The 12,943-nt window shown below is 40.4% G+C and overlaps 2 protein-coding genes across 7 annotated transcripts; one reads left to right on the top strand and one right to left on the bottom strand.

Annotated features, from left to right (window-relative positions):
* Positions 1-433: 433 nt before the first annotated feature.
* ubxn11 (UBX domain protein 11) lies at positions 434-5,383 on the bottom strand. Of its 3 annotated transcripts, none has more exons than XM_074684278.1 (15): positions 5,252-5,383; positions 4,378-4,563; positions 4,250-4,290; positions 3,400-3,531; positions 3,223-3,323; positions 3,094-3,145; positions 2,945-3,018; positions 2,775-2,856; positions 2,475-2,692; positions 2,315-2,392; positions 2,114-2,237; positions 1,723-1,826; positions 1,539-1,609; positions 1,337-1,456; positions 434-1,261 (listed from the first exon to the last, which is right to left on the bottom strand). In XM_074684278.1, exons 2-15 carry the CDS (start codon positions 4,446-4,448, stop codon positions 1,108-1,110), a joined length of 1,422 nt encoding a protein of 473 aa, XP_074540379.1. In that variant the 5' UTR covers positions 4,449-4,563; positions 5,252-5,383; the 3' UTR covers positions 434-1,107. The 3 variants fall into 3 exon arrangements, with proteins under 3 accessions (XP_074540379.1, XP_074540381.1, XP_074540380.1); XM_074684280.1 differs by having other exon boundaries at positions 4,250-4,284; XM_074684279.1 differs by lacking the exon at positions 5,252-5,383 and adding an exon at positions 4,920-5,024.
* On the top strand, positions 5,101-12,631 carry fez2a (fasciculation and elongation protein zeta 2a). Of its 4 annotated transcripts, none has more exons than XM_074684283.1 (9): positions 5,101-5,459; positions 6,842-6,950; positions 7,108-7,221; positions 7,397-7,529; positions 8,922-9,187; positions 9,374-9,454; positions 9,584-9,659; positions 9,742-9,807; positions 11,521-12,631. In XM_074684283.1, the coding sequence occupies exons 1-9, from the start codon at positions 5,101-5,103 to the stop codon at positions 11,535-11,537; spliced, it is 1,221 nt and encodes a 406-aa protein (XP_074540384.1). In that variant the 3' UTR covers positions 11,538-12,631. The 4 variants fall into 4 exon arrangements, with proteins under 4 accessions (XP_074540384.1, XP_074540383.1, XP_074540386.1 ...); XM_074684282.1 differs by having other exon boundaries at positions 7,105-7,221; XM_074684285.1 differs by lacking the exon at positions 9,374-9,454.
* The last annotated feature ends 312 nt before the right edge of the window (positions 12,632-12,943 follow it).

Genomic DNA, 12,943 nt, shown 5'->3' with positions numbered 1-12,943 from the left:
ACACATTCTCTGGCCCAGCAACCACCTGCAGCATCGCCTTTCTACATGGGAGAGACTCAAGAGCTGTGCACCTGACTTTGCCTGTTAGCACAAGCTGATCACTGAGATATTTGACACATACCTGCCCAGTAGAAAGCCACTTGCGTCACTTTTCATCCCGCGATACCCTCCAAGTGCCTGAAAGCGAGTGAAAGTCGAGCCAAGCTTCACCCAAATTTAGTAAAAAGCTTTATCTGGCCTTTCGTTTCACTTTGGTTGTTTTTCTTTCTCTGTGCTAGCTCTACTGTCATAGCCACTCGGGATAGCTTCTTCCACTTGCTAATCAACACGCAGAAATACTTGCGGACTGGGCCCGCTGTGATTGGTTAAGGTAACCACGTTTATTCTCCACCCAGAAATTTGCTGATACAACCAAAACATCAACATACAGGCAGAGGAGGGGGTTCAAGGCAGACATAGACACTGACACACATGTAAAAGGGCCCGTAAGAGACGATTGAGCAGGATTATTCCTGTAAAAGTTGACATTTTATGTTTTAGGGAGACTACCTTTAAGAAGTGCCACACAATCTCCTTAAAAAAACACATTTTCTTTTCTTGATATCAGAAAATTTAGCATTTCATCTTCCAGTGACAGGAAACTATTTAGGCAGGAACAGCTATCCCTGTGCTCGTGTTACATAATGAAGTGATCCCAGTGAGCCTCTCTGAAAGAGCCCGTTTTAATTTTAGAAAAATGGAGCTCTGACACACTCGGTCTCATTTCTTTGAATTAAGTTAGATGGTTTCATTCATATCTGTGGAACAGGAGTTTCTGAAGTTTAAGTGTGAAGATCTTTGTGGGTCTTTTTTTCCAAGTGAACATCACAGGAGAGCAGAGCTGTCAGAAACCCAAGGTGGCAGAATTCCCCTTAGATGTGTCAGTTTCAGTCTTGATGTTGAGCATGCAGTAAAAGTGTCAGTTTACTTGAAGATATGAGCACAGCACATTAATAAGGTTTAAAAAAGAATTTCATTCATAGAGTCAGAGGTGTAAAAAGAAAAAAAAAGGCAGATTTCAAAGAAAAACCTCTTGAAAGCCTTGCATGACAATCTTGTAGGTTCATTTCATGACTTCAGTCTGTGATTAGGACGCCTCCTGTGACGCAGCAGCAGAGTAGCATTAGCTGAGAGTCCACATGACAGGAGCGTGTGGCTGTCGTCATCGTAACAGCACTGTGGGTACACACTGATGATGTCATAACCACTGAGATGATCCCCTCTGTAAAACACAAGCAAACTGTCACATTTTGCACACAGGGACACAGTCTGTGTGAGGAGGTGTATTCTCTGTCACCTGTGTTTGTCCAGGTGCTGCCGCAGGCTGCCAATTGTCTCTGAGGAACTCATTCTGAGAATGTAAGTATGATTCCCATCCTCTGACTTTATCTTGAGCGTTATTACATCACTCCCTCCACTGTAATAACAGATCAGTGTGAGTACTGGCTGTAATAAAAGTGTGAGTGTGCTGTGACAGAAGTTGTCAACACCTGTCATACCTGTCTCTCATGACTTGCAGTGCTGGTGTGTTTACGAGGATCACTGAGCTGCTCTGGGCGTCAGATGAACCCTGGTGACAGAAGAATGATTAGGAGTGAGTTTACGTACACAGGCAGAAAAGTCTGCAAGAAATAGTGAAGGATAAATGAATAGGGACTGATTTTTTTACTGATCTTTCCTCACCTGCAGGATAGTCTTCAGTGAGTTACGAACATCAATCACACGACCAGCCTTTACCACCATCCTCGGTAGCTTATTCAGAAACTGATCCATGCTAATCTTCTTTTCTGTAACCAGAAGAGAATGAAGTTCCTCATCTTCACCCAGCTGCTGTTTTTTTACACTAGGAGTATTGCTGTTGATCTGTTTATAATTATACGTTCTGTGCTGGTTCTGATTTGCCTTGAAGTGACCCATCCTGACCCACAGGACCCCAGAATTGGTGTGTAGTGTGTAAGTCACAGTAATCCAAGCACAAACCACCTCTTCCTGTTTCATTAGTGTCACAGCTCAAAGAATTGGAATGAAGTGGATGAAGTGGAATGAAGTGAAGAGTATAATAGTGGATACAGACCAGGTGATGTGGAGTAGTCAACATTTGATGATTCATCTTTATCCCTCAGAACAGCCTGTCCCTCTCCAGGAAATTTATTCCACAGTAATCTGGAAACAAATTCCTCATCTCGCCTGTCGTGAACCTGAAAAAAAAAAGAAATCACTGTAAGTCAAAGAGTTTTGAATTTAAAACATTTCTTTCAGACAGGCAGAAACAAACCTGGAAGGGAACACCATCTGGAAATCTGTCCTGAAGCTCAGATGGAAAATACCCATCCATCAGATCCTGCATGCACCGCTGCAAAGACCAAGGACAGAATCTAAACAGACAAATTAAGATAATGTATAACTTGAGCCACTTGCACTTCTGTAAAGCTAACCTGGGTGCTCTGTTCCTGGTAAGAGCGAAATGGACCGTCAAACATGACGATGCCGTTCCTGTACAGCCTCAGCTGGATGGGGTCCTTCTTTGCCAGCTGAGCTCCAGTGGATGTGGACTGAATAAAACTCTCTCCGTCTCCTGCGAGGACATTGAGCTCCTCAATCCTCTGTAGCACGAGGTCAAAGTTCATGTGAAAGCTGTTGACCTCAGAGGGATCTTGCACAGTAAAGTTAGGAATTAGATTCAGAAAAAGAAACCACTTTAGTTTTTAAGGACATTTTAATCAGATGGAAGCTACCTGGCTGCCAGAAGCTTCTCTCTGTGGTAAGTGGCTCGTTTTCATCTCCCACCCAGATCAAACCATAATCATTTAGAAATCTCTGCAGAATAAGGATCAGCAGTACTCAGAGTGGGGTCAGTATTATAACATAAGGATAAGAATAAAAAGGTTTTATCAGCTCAGCTTACCTCCATTTCACACACTTGATTCTGCAGCTGCTGGCATCTTCTTTCAGCATCATCCCTCTGATCACAGGTGTTATCTAAACACACAGATTCATGAGATGTAGCCCAAGTGGAGGACTTGTATGTGGAAACATATTGATAAAACTAGTTACCTGAGCCTTTCGGAAGCTTCACTTTTTCTTCCAAGAAGGAAATCCTTTTATTCTTCAGACATAAAAACATGTTTAAAGTGACACGTCTGCTATCAAAACTTTGCTCTTCATTTGGAGATGTGTGTTCACCTTCTGCTCAATCTCCTGTGCTTGGCTCCTCACTATTTTCTCCAGGAGGGATATCCGCTGCATCATGGCAGACATGAGCTCCAAGTTACTCGGTGGAGCACCTGAATGCAAAGAGAAGTGAGTCAAAGTAGCCTCTACCCTAATCACAAAGAAATAAATGAATGCTGTAAATCATACCTTTCTTAATCAGGGCTTTTGCCTTTGGAGTAGAGGCAGGGCTGTGATGTGTGTTAGAGCTCAGGGGAAGATCCTGACCCGAGGATTTAACGTCATTTTTGTCATCATCACTGGCCAATTCAGCCTGAATTTCTAAAAACAAAACTTGTGAAATTAAAAAAAGGAACATTCGTGGTTTTTCTGCTACTGATAGCAGGGCTATAATAACGGTAAAAATACATTTGTCAAAGTAGAGTGATAACTAGTAAGTTATACTGTGCTTTAATTGTTAGTGAGACATTATATTCCTACAGCACAACATTCAGTGAGTTTCTCTAGAATAATCAATCAACCATCTTACAAATTTGTTAGAAACACGCATCACTGAAAATATTCAATCAGTATTCCACAATGAGTGTTCTCATTCATGAAATTAATTTTTAATGGCTTCACTTTCATGCAAAAATGAACTTTTCTTCTTTTATAAGTTTTAATTTATTTCATTTTATTATTTAAAAGGTGAATGCTGAAGGTGTTACTCTTGGCTTTGGAAAGAAGTTTCCTTCCAGACTTAAAAGAAAAACTAAAGAGTCATAGATTAAAGAACGTGTGATTGAATGACACAGCACTTGTACTCATAATTCTCACCAGTCAATGAACTTTCTTAACCCCTTTTTCTTTTCTTTTTTTCATTGAAACAGTACTAAAAATTAATGGATAACAACATTTATCATATTTTGACAATTAAGATCTCAAAACATTACATTCAGGTCATAATAAAGCATCTGTATGTTCCTCCACTGTAAATAACTGTTTTTAACTTTATCTTAAACAGAGAATTTTGCCTCTTTATGATGTGAAGACCACCCACCTTTTAACAGATTCCTCCTGAAAGGCACCTTCTGTCTGCTCCTGCAGATCAAACACAGTTAAAAGAACCTGTCTGTGACCTCCACTCATCTTTATTTCTTTCTCAGGGAGCAGCCCAACCAAACTCACCCGTTTCCATCCAGCGGGCCCTGCAGTGGGGTGCGCTTCATTTTCTTCAACATGGACAAAGGTGAGCTCATTTCACCTGAGACGGGGGAGGCACCTGGTCAAGATATTGTTGAGTGGGTCAGGTAGAGGCCTGGTGGTCACGGGGATCTCCAGAGTTTCCCTCAGTTTGTTTGGAGTCTGTTGCCACTAGCAACGTGGAGGAAGCAGAGGAATACTCAGACGATGTTTGGGTGTTTCCTTTTCTAACCAGAGGGGGCGCTGGTTCTTTTATGTTACTGTCATATCTAATTCTGTCAACACTCCTAGTTTGTGTCACCTTTTGTTTTTTTGTTTTTTGAAACAGGATTGTAGAATGATTTTTGTTTATTTTGCAGTTTGTAGAAATAAAGCGGTGTTTCCCACAAAAAATGTCCCCCACTTGATGAAATTATCAGTATTAAGATTGGTTTGAAAGGTCTTTTGAACAAGTTTATTGGCACATTTGAGCTTTATTTAAAAACTAAAAGCTGTTGTGGGTAATAATGATCTCCTGCTACAGTTACCCTGCAGCTTGACATCCAGTCACTTTTAGCCACTAGTCGGCCTCCCGGAGCGGAGCAGCCATACTGTCCGGCCCAGCCTTGCTCTCGGTGGGAAGTAGCAGGCATTCAGAGAGGATGCTGAGGCCTGCCAGTCCCGCTACTCATTCATTATTGACCCAGGGCTGTTAGGCTGGTCCGGGCAATGGCTGCACCTATTGCACACTTTGACGAAGACTGGCCTGTTTTCAGTGATCTTAGCATGGTGGTAGACCAGCGGCTGCTGCCACAGAAAGGCCGAGCAGCCGTTACTACCGCGGCGGGAGAGGAGGCGGCAGCAGCCCTGCAGCTCCTACCGGGCGAGGGTGATGATGATGATGATTTCCCCGAGCTGCACGACGGCAGCTTCTCGCCGGGGGGGACCGGTGTTTTCAAGTCCATGGAGGATTTAGTGAATGATTTTGACGAGAAGCTTTCGGCGTGCTTTCACAATTTTGACGCAAAGACAGACAGCATCGCTCCCGTTAGTGTTATCGGCGAGGACACCCTGCTGGAGAAAGACGAGTGAGTGTTTTTATGTCTGGCCTGTCTGCAGGCGGGAAATTGTTTATAACGATGTGTGTTTGTATGCAAGTCTTTACACTATCTGATTTACTTAAAAAAAACGACAAGTTATGTGCAGTGAAATAAAGAGAGAGCTGTTACGGTGTCTCTTTAAGATGTGATGGGTTAAACACTCTGCCACCATCTTTAATGAGGTCATCAAAACACAGGACAGGGGGCTGCTAATACTGTCAGAGCACTCATAGAGAAACGAAGGATACAAAAAACCCTCAACATTCAGCCAAACAGGTGCTTTAACATGGGCATGCTGTTGGTATGTGTCCTCAAATGACTTTTAGAGACAGATATGACTTCACCACCTGGTGTGCTCTTCTCATGTGAGCACTTTAATGTTTATCTTTAGGTTCAGATTCACTTGTTTCAGGCTTCTTCTAATTAAAAATTTTGTTTTACAAACACCTCGTTATGTCTTGAAATAAATAATTACACGAGTCAGAAGTTGAAAAAATAAATTAAATAGTAATAAATTATTTTCTGGTTACCTCAGAAATTTGAGGATTATTTGTTTTCCTTTTTTTAATTTTTAACAGATGTTAGCTATCTTTTGTGTGGGCTATATGGTTAGAAAAAAAAAATGTCAAAAATGGTGTCACATGTTCCAGCTTTGAAATCATTGTAAAGCAGTATCATCCTCTTTTATTCCATTCAATGTGTCAGGGTGTGCCGCTACTTTACTTGTGAAGTAAAACAGTTTGTGCCAGCCTGAGAAAAGGTCTCTGACTTTTAAATCTTATGTTAAAAACTTAATCTCTGTTGCATCGTGGGCTTTATGGTATCTTTAAGTGTTAATTTCCATGACAGCATGTGTGGATTAGACATTTTTTTAGATTTAATACTATTTAATATGACTGGTTCTCTTGGTTCTGATGTCTTTTAGGATTTTTCACATGTCCTTAAATCTCTTGTACTTAAATCTGTCTCAACTGCACCGTCATTGTGGTTTTTACACGACATTAATTAATTTACAAAAGAGATAATCTACCACTTCAGTTTTTAAACGTAGCAAAATGCTTTCAAAACAATGAATGTGTTTTAAATTATGCTATTGAACACTGGGAAATAACTCCAAATAATTAATGGCTTTAATAATTTAGGTCAAACACCAAACACACTTAGTCCTACATTTCCCATAAAGCAATTCAGCTGCGTCTTTTTTTAGACTCTCTGAGTGGTAAATGCCAACATCTGTCAGACTCCATGCCCCAGTTAACATCTGGCGTGACTGTCTCTGGTAGATGACATTTAACAGCAGTTTGAACAGAGCTTTGAACATGTTGGTGTTAACTAACAACTTGGCCTGACATCGTCCCCTTTCTTCACAGAATCTGGAACGCTCTGACCAGTAACTACGGCTGTGTGATGCCGGTGGATTGGAAAAAGTCTCGAACGTGCTCCCTCCACATTCCTACATTTAACCTGAAGGAAAAACCTGTGGGTGACTCCGCCCTCCTTTGTCCTATTTTTCATTCAACCCACACTACTTCCTCCCTCCAAATCTCTGATATCTCACAAATCTCAAATATTCATGGTGCCAGGGTTCAGGGCTTTGATTAAATTCCTTTCCCTTCTTTCTGCCCCTGACTAGAAGAAGACTGATGTGACAGCAGAGCTGTCTGACGACGAGGAGCTGAGGGAGCAGCTGGACATGCACTCCATCATTGTCTCCTCTCTGGCAGATGAGCCACTCTTCACAGCAGAGCAGGTAAGTAACATGTTAACCTCCAGTTTATCCCTGATGCAGCCGAAGAGCAGCAGTTTAACGTAGCTGGAATTAATCCTTCCGTTTCCCATACAGATTTAATAACTGATGTCCACTGGGTAATTCAGAGTGCTGCCTCTCTCTGATGAATTTGTGTGTGTGTTGATGCTCGGCGCAGGTTATCGAGGAGATAGAGGAGATGATGCAGGACTCTCCTGAAACAGAGGCAGCACATAATCCATCTCAGTCGGACCTCTCGATGCTGTCTTTGGACGTCCAGCGGGCCACCAGCAGTCCCAGCTTTGAGAAAAGTGAGTGTCTATGAGTCAGGACTCATTTATCCTCAGAATTCTCTGTCTCTTTGTTTGTTACTGCATCGGTTGTATCACAACGTCAAAGATGTGTTCGTAATTTAGCATTTTGTACGTTTCAGAAAATCTGAAAGGTAAGTGACAGAGCAGTGACAGCTTTACTTAACATTCAGAAAAAATAGGATAAATCTGGTGATTCTTAATATTTTCTGTGGCCAAAAAGTTTTATGAGAAAACCACAGCAACAGTTAATTTCTGATGGAAAGAACTTTCTAGCAGTGAAGCTCTGCATGATGTGTTTCCTTTCATTCAAACTGGATCCCAGAGACGTCCTCTAACTGCTGTGAATTCTCACTAGAGCTTTATTTGTGCGCATCCACAGCAAAGAATAGGCTCTAGGCAATCCATAATCCCCTTCCTTTTGAATAATGTTAAGTGAGTCTTTTTTTAATATGAAAGTAAATACCTGTGAACGCTTTTTGAAGGACACGGGATTATATATATAAACCTAACATGTCCTTCCAGTATGCCCCTCAGTTCAACCACATATCAGCGTCCTGCTTGATTCCAACCAACTTGTGCCCACAAACTGCCAGAAATCTGGGTGTCATGATTGATGACCAGCTGAGCTCTAAGGTTCATGTGGCCTTGATTGCTCGATCTTGTCGATATGCCCTCTTAAACATCAGGAAATCAGATCTCACCTGATACAACAGGCCACACAGCTTCTGGTACAGGCCCTTGTGATTTTATGCATCGTATTCTCTTCTGGCAGACCTCCATACGATCCGCAAAGTCCCTTTTTACTTTAAGAGATGTCTGAAGACTCATCTGTTCAGGGAACACTTAGGCACTTAATCTGTCCCTTCTCCTCTTTGTCCTCAGGGGTAGAATTAGTCAGAAAGTCTCAGACCCAGCTCTTAGTGAATATTTAGCACTGAGCATTCAATGTTGAAGGTTGAAATTGTGGTTAGCCATGACTACATAATTCAACTTGAAGAAAAAAAAACACTTCTTCTTGCCCTTAATGGCAGCACCTGCAGCCAAATAACTCGTAGCACTTTGTCACACCAACTAAGGTTTTCCCTCATGTTTTAATTCTTGCTTGTGTTGTTCACTGCTTTGGACAAAAGCATCTGCTAAATGAAATTGTAGAATTGAAGAACATATGAACAATGAGAAAAATCTGAAAGGAATAATTCTTCTTACAATATTTAAAATATGGGAGGTAAATTTACATATGGCAGATGTGACATCTATCTAACTAAAGCTGAAATGCCACATTCCCACCAAAACAGTTTTCAGCTGAATGGTCTGAATACATCACAGTTGTGGGTGGCAGCTTAACAATCAAAAAGTAAAGTAAGCTTTTTTTGTGTGTCTTTGATCCAGAAGTAAGAATCCTGAGCGTGGCTGAGCTGAACGAGCGACTGGAGGAGACGGAGACGAACATCAGGAGGTTCTCTGAGGAGCTGGTGCAGCAGCTGGCCCTCAGAGACGAGCTGGACTTTGAGAAAGAGGTGAAGAACAGTTTCATCTCAGCACTCATTGACGTACAAAACCGTCAGAAGGAGCACCGGGAACTGTTGAAGAAGAAGAAGAAACTTAAAGGCGGAGCGGGGACGTCGCAGAGTCAGGTGGAGAAGACAGCTGGATCAGTGAGTGCTGTAACTCTCAGACAACATGGGATTATCTGTCTGGTTCTTGATTCTCTTGTTCAGATCTTTGTATTGTTGGCTTGCTTACAATGTGTCATTTCCATGCTTTCAGCATTTCTTGCTGTTTTACCCTTAAACCTCCTCTTCTTATCTGATATTCTCCTGCTTTTCTTCCTTCCTCCTCAGCGCTTCAGCATGGAGGGACTCTCCTCTGTCATTCAGAATAGCTTCAGACAAACTTTTGGGAGCGGGTGCAGTGAAAAACAGGTTACTGTCTATTTTTCTCCTAGCTGCTTTTCCTCCTGTTTTCTTCTCTTGATGCAGCTGTCAACCCAAACAAACACCATTGTAAACCTAATCCCCTTCTTCATCTGTTTTTAATGCAATGTTTTCCAGTATTTGACCACAGTCATTCCATACGAGAAGAAAGGCCACCCCCCGTCTCTGGAAGACCTCCAGATCCTCACTAAAAGTGAGTTTTATTGACATCATCAACTGTACTTGAGTGTAAGGAACCTGATGGATTCATGAAGTCTTAATTTCTCTTACCTCAGTTTTACATGCAATGAGAGACGACAGCGACAAGGTGCCCAGCCTTTTAACAGACTACATCCTCAAAGGTGAGCTTCTCTCTTCTGGAAGTTGCACTGTTCATTTCACAGTTTCTAACAATTTTTTTAGCTGTTTTAGATTTTTTTTTCTCCTGTTAGAATTTGATTTCACCTTCATATGATCTAGGTTTTAATATATAAATTTGAACATTAATTGTCATTGCACATTGGAGCAAAACTTTTTCCAGTGGGAGACTGGAAATTATTTTCTTTGAATTTCTGAACACACAGACTTTGTTGAATTTATCGACACGAGTGGCTCGTCAATTTTTCTGAATGAATGAATGAAAGTGTTTTTTACTGCACTGTTATTCTGTAAACTTTTTTTGTCATTTTATTGCTGGTAAATGTACATTTTATGATCCAATTACTCAAAGGCCCAACTAGGGATAAGAGTTGGTAGCTAGTATCTGGATTAACTGTCTGTGCAGCATATTAGATTCATGCATTGAACAGAAAAATCAGAAAATAAAAAAACTTTGCAATTATGCAAACAATCTAAAAACAAAAACAAACTGTTTAATCACCGATTGAACTTCTTACACATTTCCAAAAAAGAGAAATTCATTAATGAATTAAAGTCAAATCATTTAACCTCTTAGTTTTTAACATATAAATGAATATATATAAAAATATATACTAACATCAGCATTTCCTTTAACATGCAATGACCTATAATTTACATTATTTTTACTTTTTCGTCATTATTCATTTATACTGTCTGGATTTAAATTAGACAATATGATTATATAAATTCATCAGTTATATAGCTTATCTTAATTTCATGAAAAAATAAATGTAAATAAAGCATTAGATAATAGATACATTTTAGCTATACAGTAGGGAGAAGGATAAAACTGTGTTGATCCTTGACTACTTAGCATGTAGTTTATATATTGTTCAGATTAACCTCTATTAGCGGATGATTAAAGTGATGGATAGGTTTGTGTGTAATGAGTTGTTCTTTTACTCCAGTGTCTCCTGAATGCATGATTAGAACTCTTGAGTATTTCTACAGTTTGATATTGTGACTAATAGTTTTTATCTTATGGTTAAAAACGTTATTGTAAAGTATTTGTGGTGAATTCAGAGTTGTGAGCCGTAACTTTTCATGTGTTAAACTGCTTTTGATGGTAAAATTTTCTGCTGCTTTGGAAAAAAAAGAGCATTCAAACACGTAGCTTTTCTTTTCTTGCTCTGCTTTCATCCTTTCATCTTCTCTGTCTCCACTTCCTGTGATCTAACTTGTCGCTGCCTTGCGCTCACTAGCTCTGGTGTGAGCGATGGATGAGGAGGTTTGTTCACATTATGTGTGCACTGATGTGAGGTTGCTGCTCGCTCTGGGAGAGCGCCCCCCCTCTGCCACCACACTGTAGTGCAGTCTGACCCCACTGTTCTCCTTCTCACTTCTCTCCTGACCCACATGGTGACCTCTTGCAGCATGGCTCATCCCTCTTAGGATCAACACTCACTCACCAGCTCCTCTTACCCTGCAGCTGATAGTTTTGTGAAATAGTGGCATAAAAGTATGTCTGCAAGTATTCACCTTCAGTCTCAGTACTTCAGAAGCAGAGTTAGATTTTATTTGATAGATATTAGCAGCAGCTGGTGATAAAACTGTGACTTTCCTTTTGTCCTCCTCCTGCTTATCTCCTGCAGTGTAAATATTTAAATCCTCTTCACTCACAGCTCTGCTCATAATCGTCTCTCCTGCTTTTACAGTGCTGTGCCCGACATAAACCAGAGGGACACTGCCTGCCTTACAGTCTGTAGAGGCTTGAAATCAACACAGCAAACAGATCAAGAAGAGGCATCATGTTTTTTTGGCTGTCCATGAAGCACACTTAATTTATTCCTGCATGACTTTACCTCAAGACGTGTGTTTTCTTTCGTGTCATGTTTTTCATTCAGTCGTATTTATTTTGTGTTGATTTTGAAACCTTGTGTGTTCCGGTGAATTTTGTCAGTGTTTTAAATTTTTTCTACACTCCACAGGTCAGAGTATCCTTGAAAATATGAAGTATGTAAGAAATATACCCAGATAGATAAACCAGCAAAGGAGCTGCAGTGTTTGGTTTTCCTCCTTTGGTTTTAAATGAGAGTAGAGCTGCAATGCAAAGGGCTTCGTATCACCTGAAACGCTCAAAAAGTCACTGAGCAATAACCAACGCACAGAGCACGTTGTCGCAGAAGTTGCAATAAGAGAATTAAAAAAGATAAGAAGAAATTTAAATTAAAGTGTTAAATCCATAGGACAGATCAGAGAGGCACACGATGTAAAAGTATGTAATAGTTAGTGATAGAAAAGTGAGTTCGAGCAGTACGGACATGATGAACTTCATTCAGTTAAACGCAGCCTTCCATACAGCATCAGACAGAGAGTGCTACCTGCTTTCATCTCAGCAGAAAACAACCTACGTTATAATATCATACATGTATTACACATAAACAGGATTACTCTGTGGAAGATGATGTGTTGATAGAAAAGCTGATAGTCTGGGCTGAAATAACTAACTATGCATTCAGTAAACACTAAATTGTGGCCCCTGCACTGTCTGAACTTTTGAGACGCTGAGCTCTGAATCAGAGACTCTGAGCGTCACCGTGCCTGCTGTGCACAGGGCAGCGTTTGTACGCCGTGATTGGCCGTTTTTATTATCCTGTATATTTTCTTGTTCATTGAACAAGCTGCCTTTGCCTTTGCCTGAACTTTTGTACATTATAAATGACTTATTTTCAATGAATGTTAAACTGCTGGATTACTTACACAGCCTGCTTCAATGTTAATTTATTTTGTAAATAATGTTGTTTCAAATATATTGTTAAAATCAAACTCTGTGTCTGTGGTTTTTTTTGCATCATGTAAACATTAAAACAGTTGAAGAACACACCCAGGACAATAACACTTAAACATTTAATCCTGCCTCTCCAAAGGACATGATCTCAGACAACACCACACCCACACTTTTCTAAGTCAAGAATAATATTAAGTCAGAGTATAAATCTTGACTGCTAATATTTTCTGTCTGTAACTCCCTGTTTTGTTTTGTAATTTTCTCTTGTATCTCCTTTCATGTTTCTTCAGTTGTATTTATTTGTATGTGTTTCTTGTGCTTATTGATGATCTTTGTCTTGTGTTGGAGTC

This window comes from Halichoeres trimaculatus, unplaced genomic scaffold, assembly GCF_033239565.1.
Source record: "Halichoeres trimaculatus isolate MK-OKI-2021-1 unplaced genomic scaffold, fHalTri1.1 fHalTri1_scaffold_12, whole genome shotgun sequence".
Classification (NCBI taxonomy): Eukaryota; Metazoa; Chordata; class Actinopteri; order Labriformes; family Labridae; genus Halichoeres; species Halichoeres trimaculatus.
Note: the sequence above shows the minus strand (reverse complement) of the source record. Positions and strands in the feature narration are given on the sequence as shown.

Bases quoted from the DNA above. Each gene is read 5' to 3' on its own strand.
- ubxn11 (XM_074684278.1), bottom strand. From the start codon at position 4,448: ATGAGCTCACCTTTGTCCATGTTGAAGAAAATGAAGCGCACCCCACTG. The intron at 4,291-4,377 runs GTGAGTTTGGTT...TTTGATCTGCAG, and splicing joins GGCCCGCTGGATGGAAACGG to GAGCAGACAGAAGGTGCCTT. The intron at 3,532-4,249 runs GTGGGTGGTCTT...TTTTGTTTTTAG, and splicing joins CAGGAGGAATCTGTTAAAAG to AAATTCAGGCTGAATTGGCC.
- fez2a (XM_074684282.1), top strand. From the start codon at position 5,101: ATGGCTGCACCTATTGCACACTTTGACGAAGACTGGCCTGTTTTCAGT. The intron at 6,951-7,104 runs GTGGGTGACTCC...GCCCCTGACTAG, and splicing joins TTAACCTGAAGGAAAAACCT to AAGAAGACTGATGTGACAGC. The intron at 7,222-7,396 runs GTAAGTAACATG...TGCTCGGCGCAG, and splicing joins CACTCTTCACAGCAGAGCAG to GTTATCGAGGAGATAGAGGA.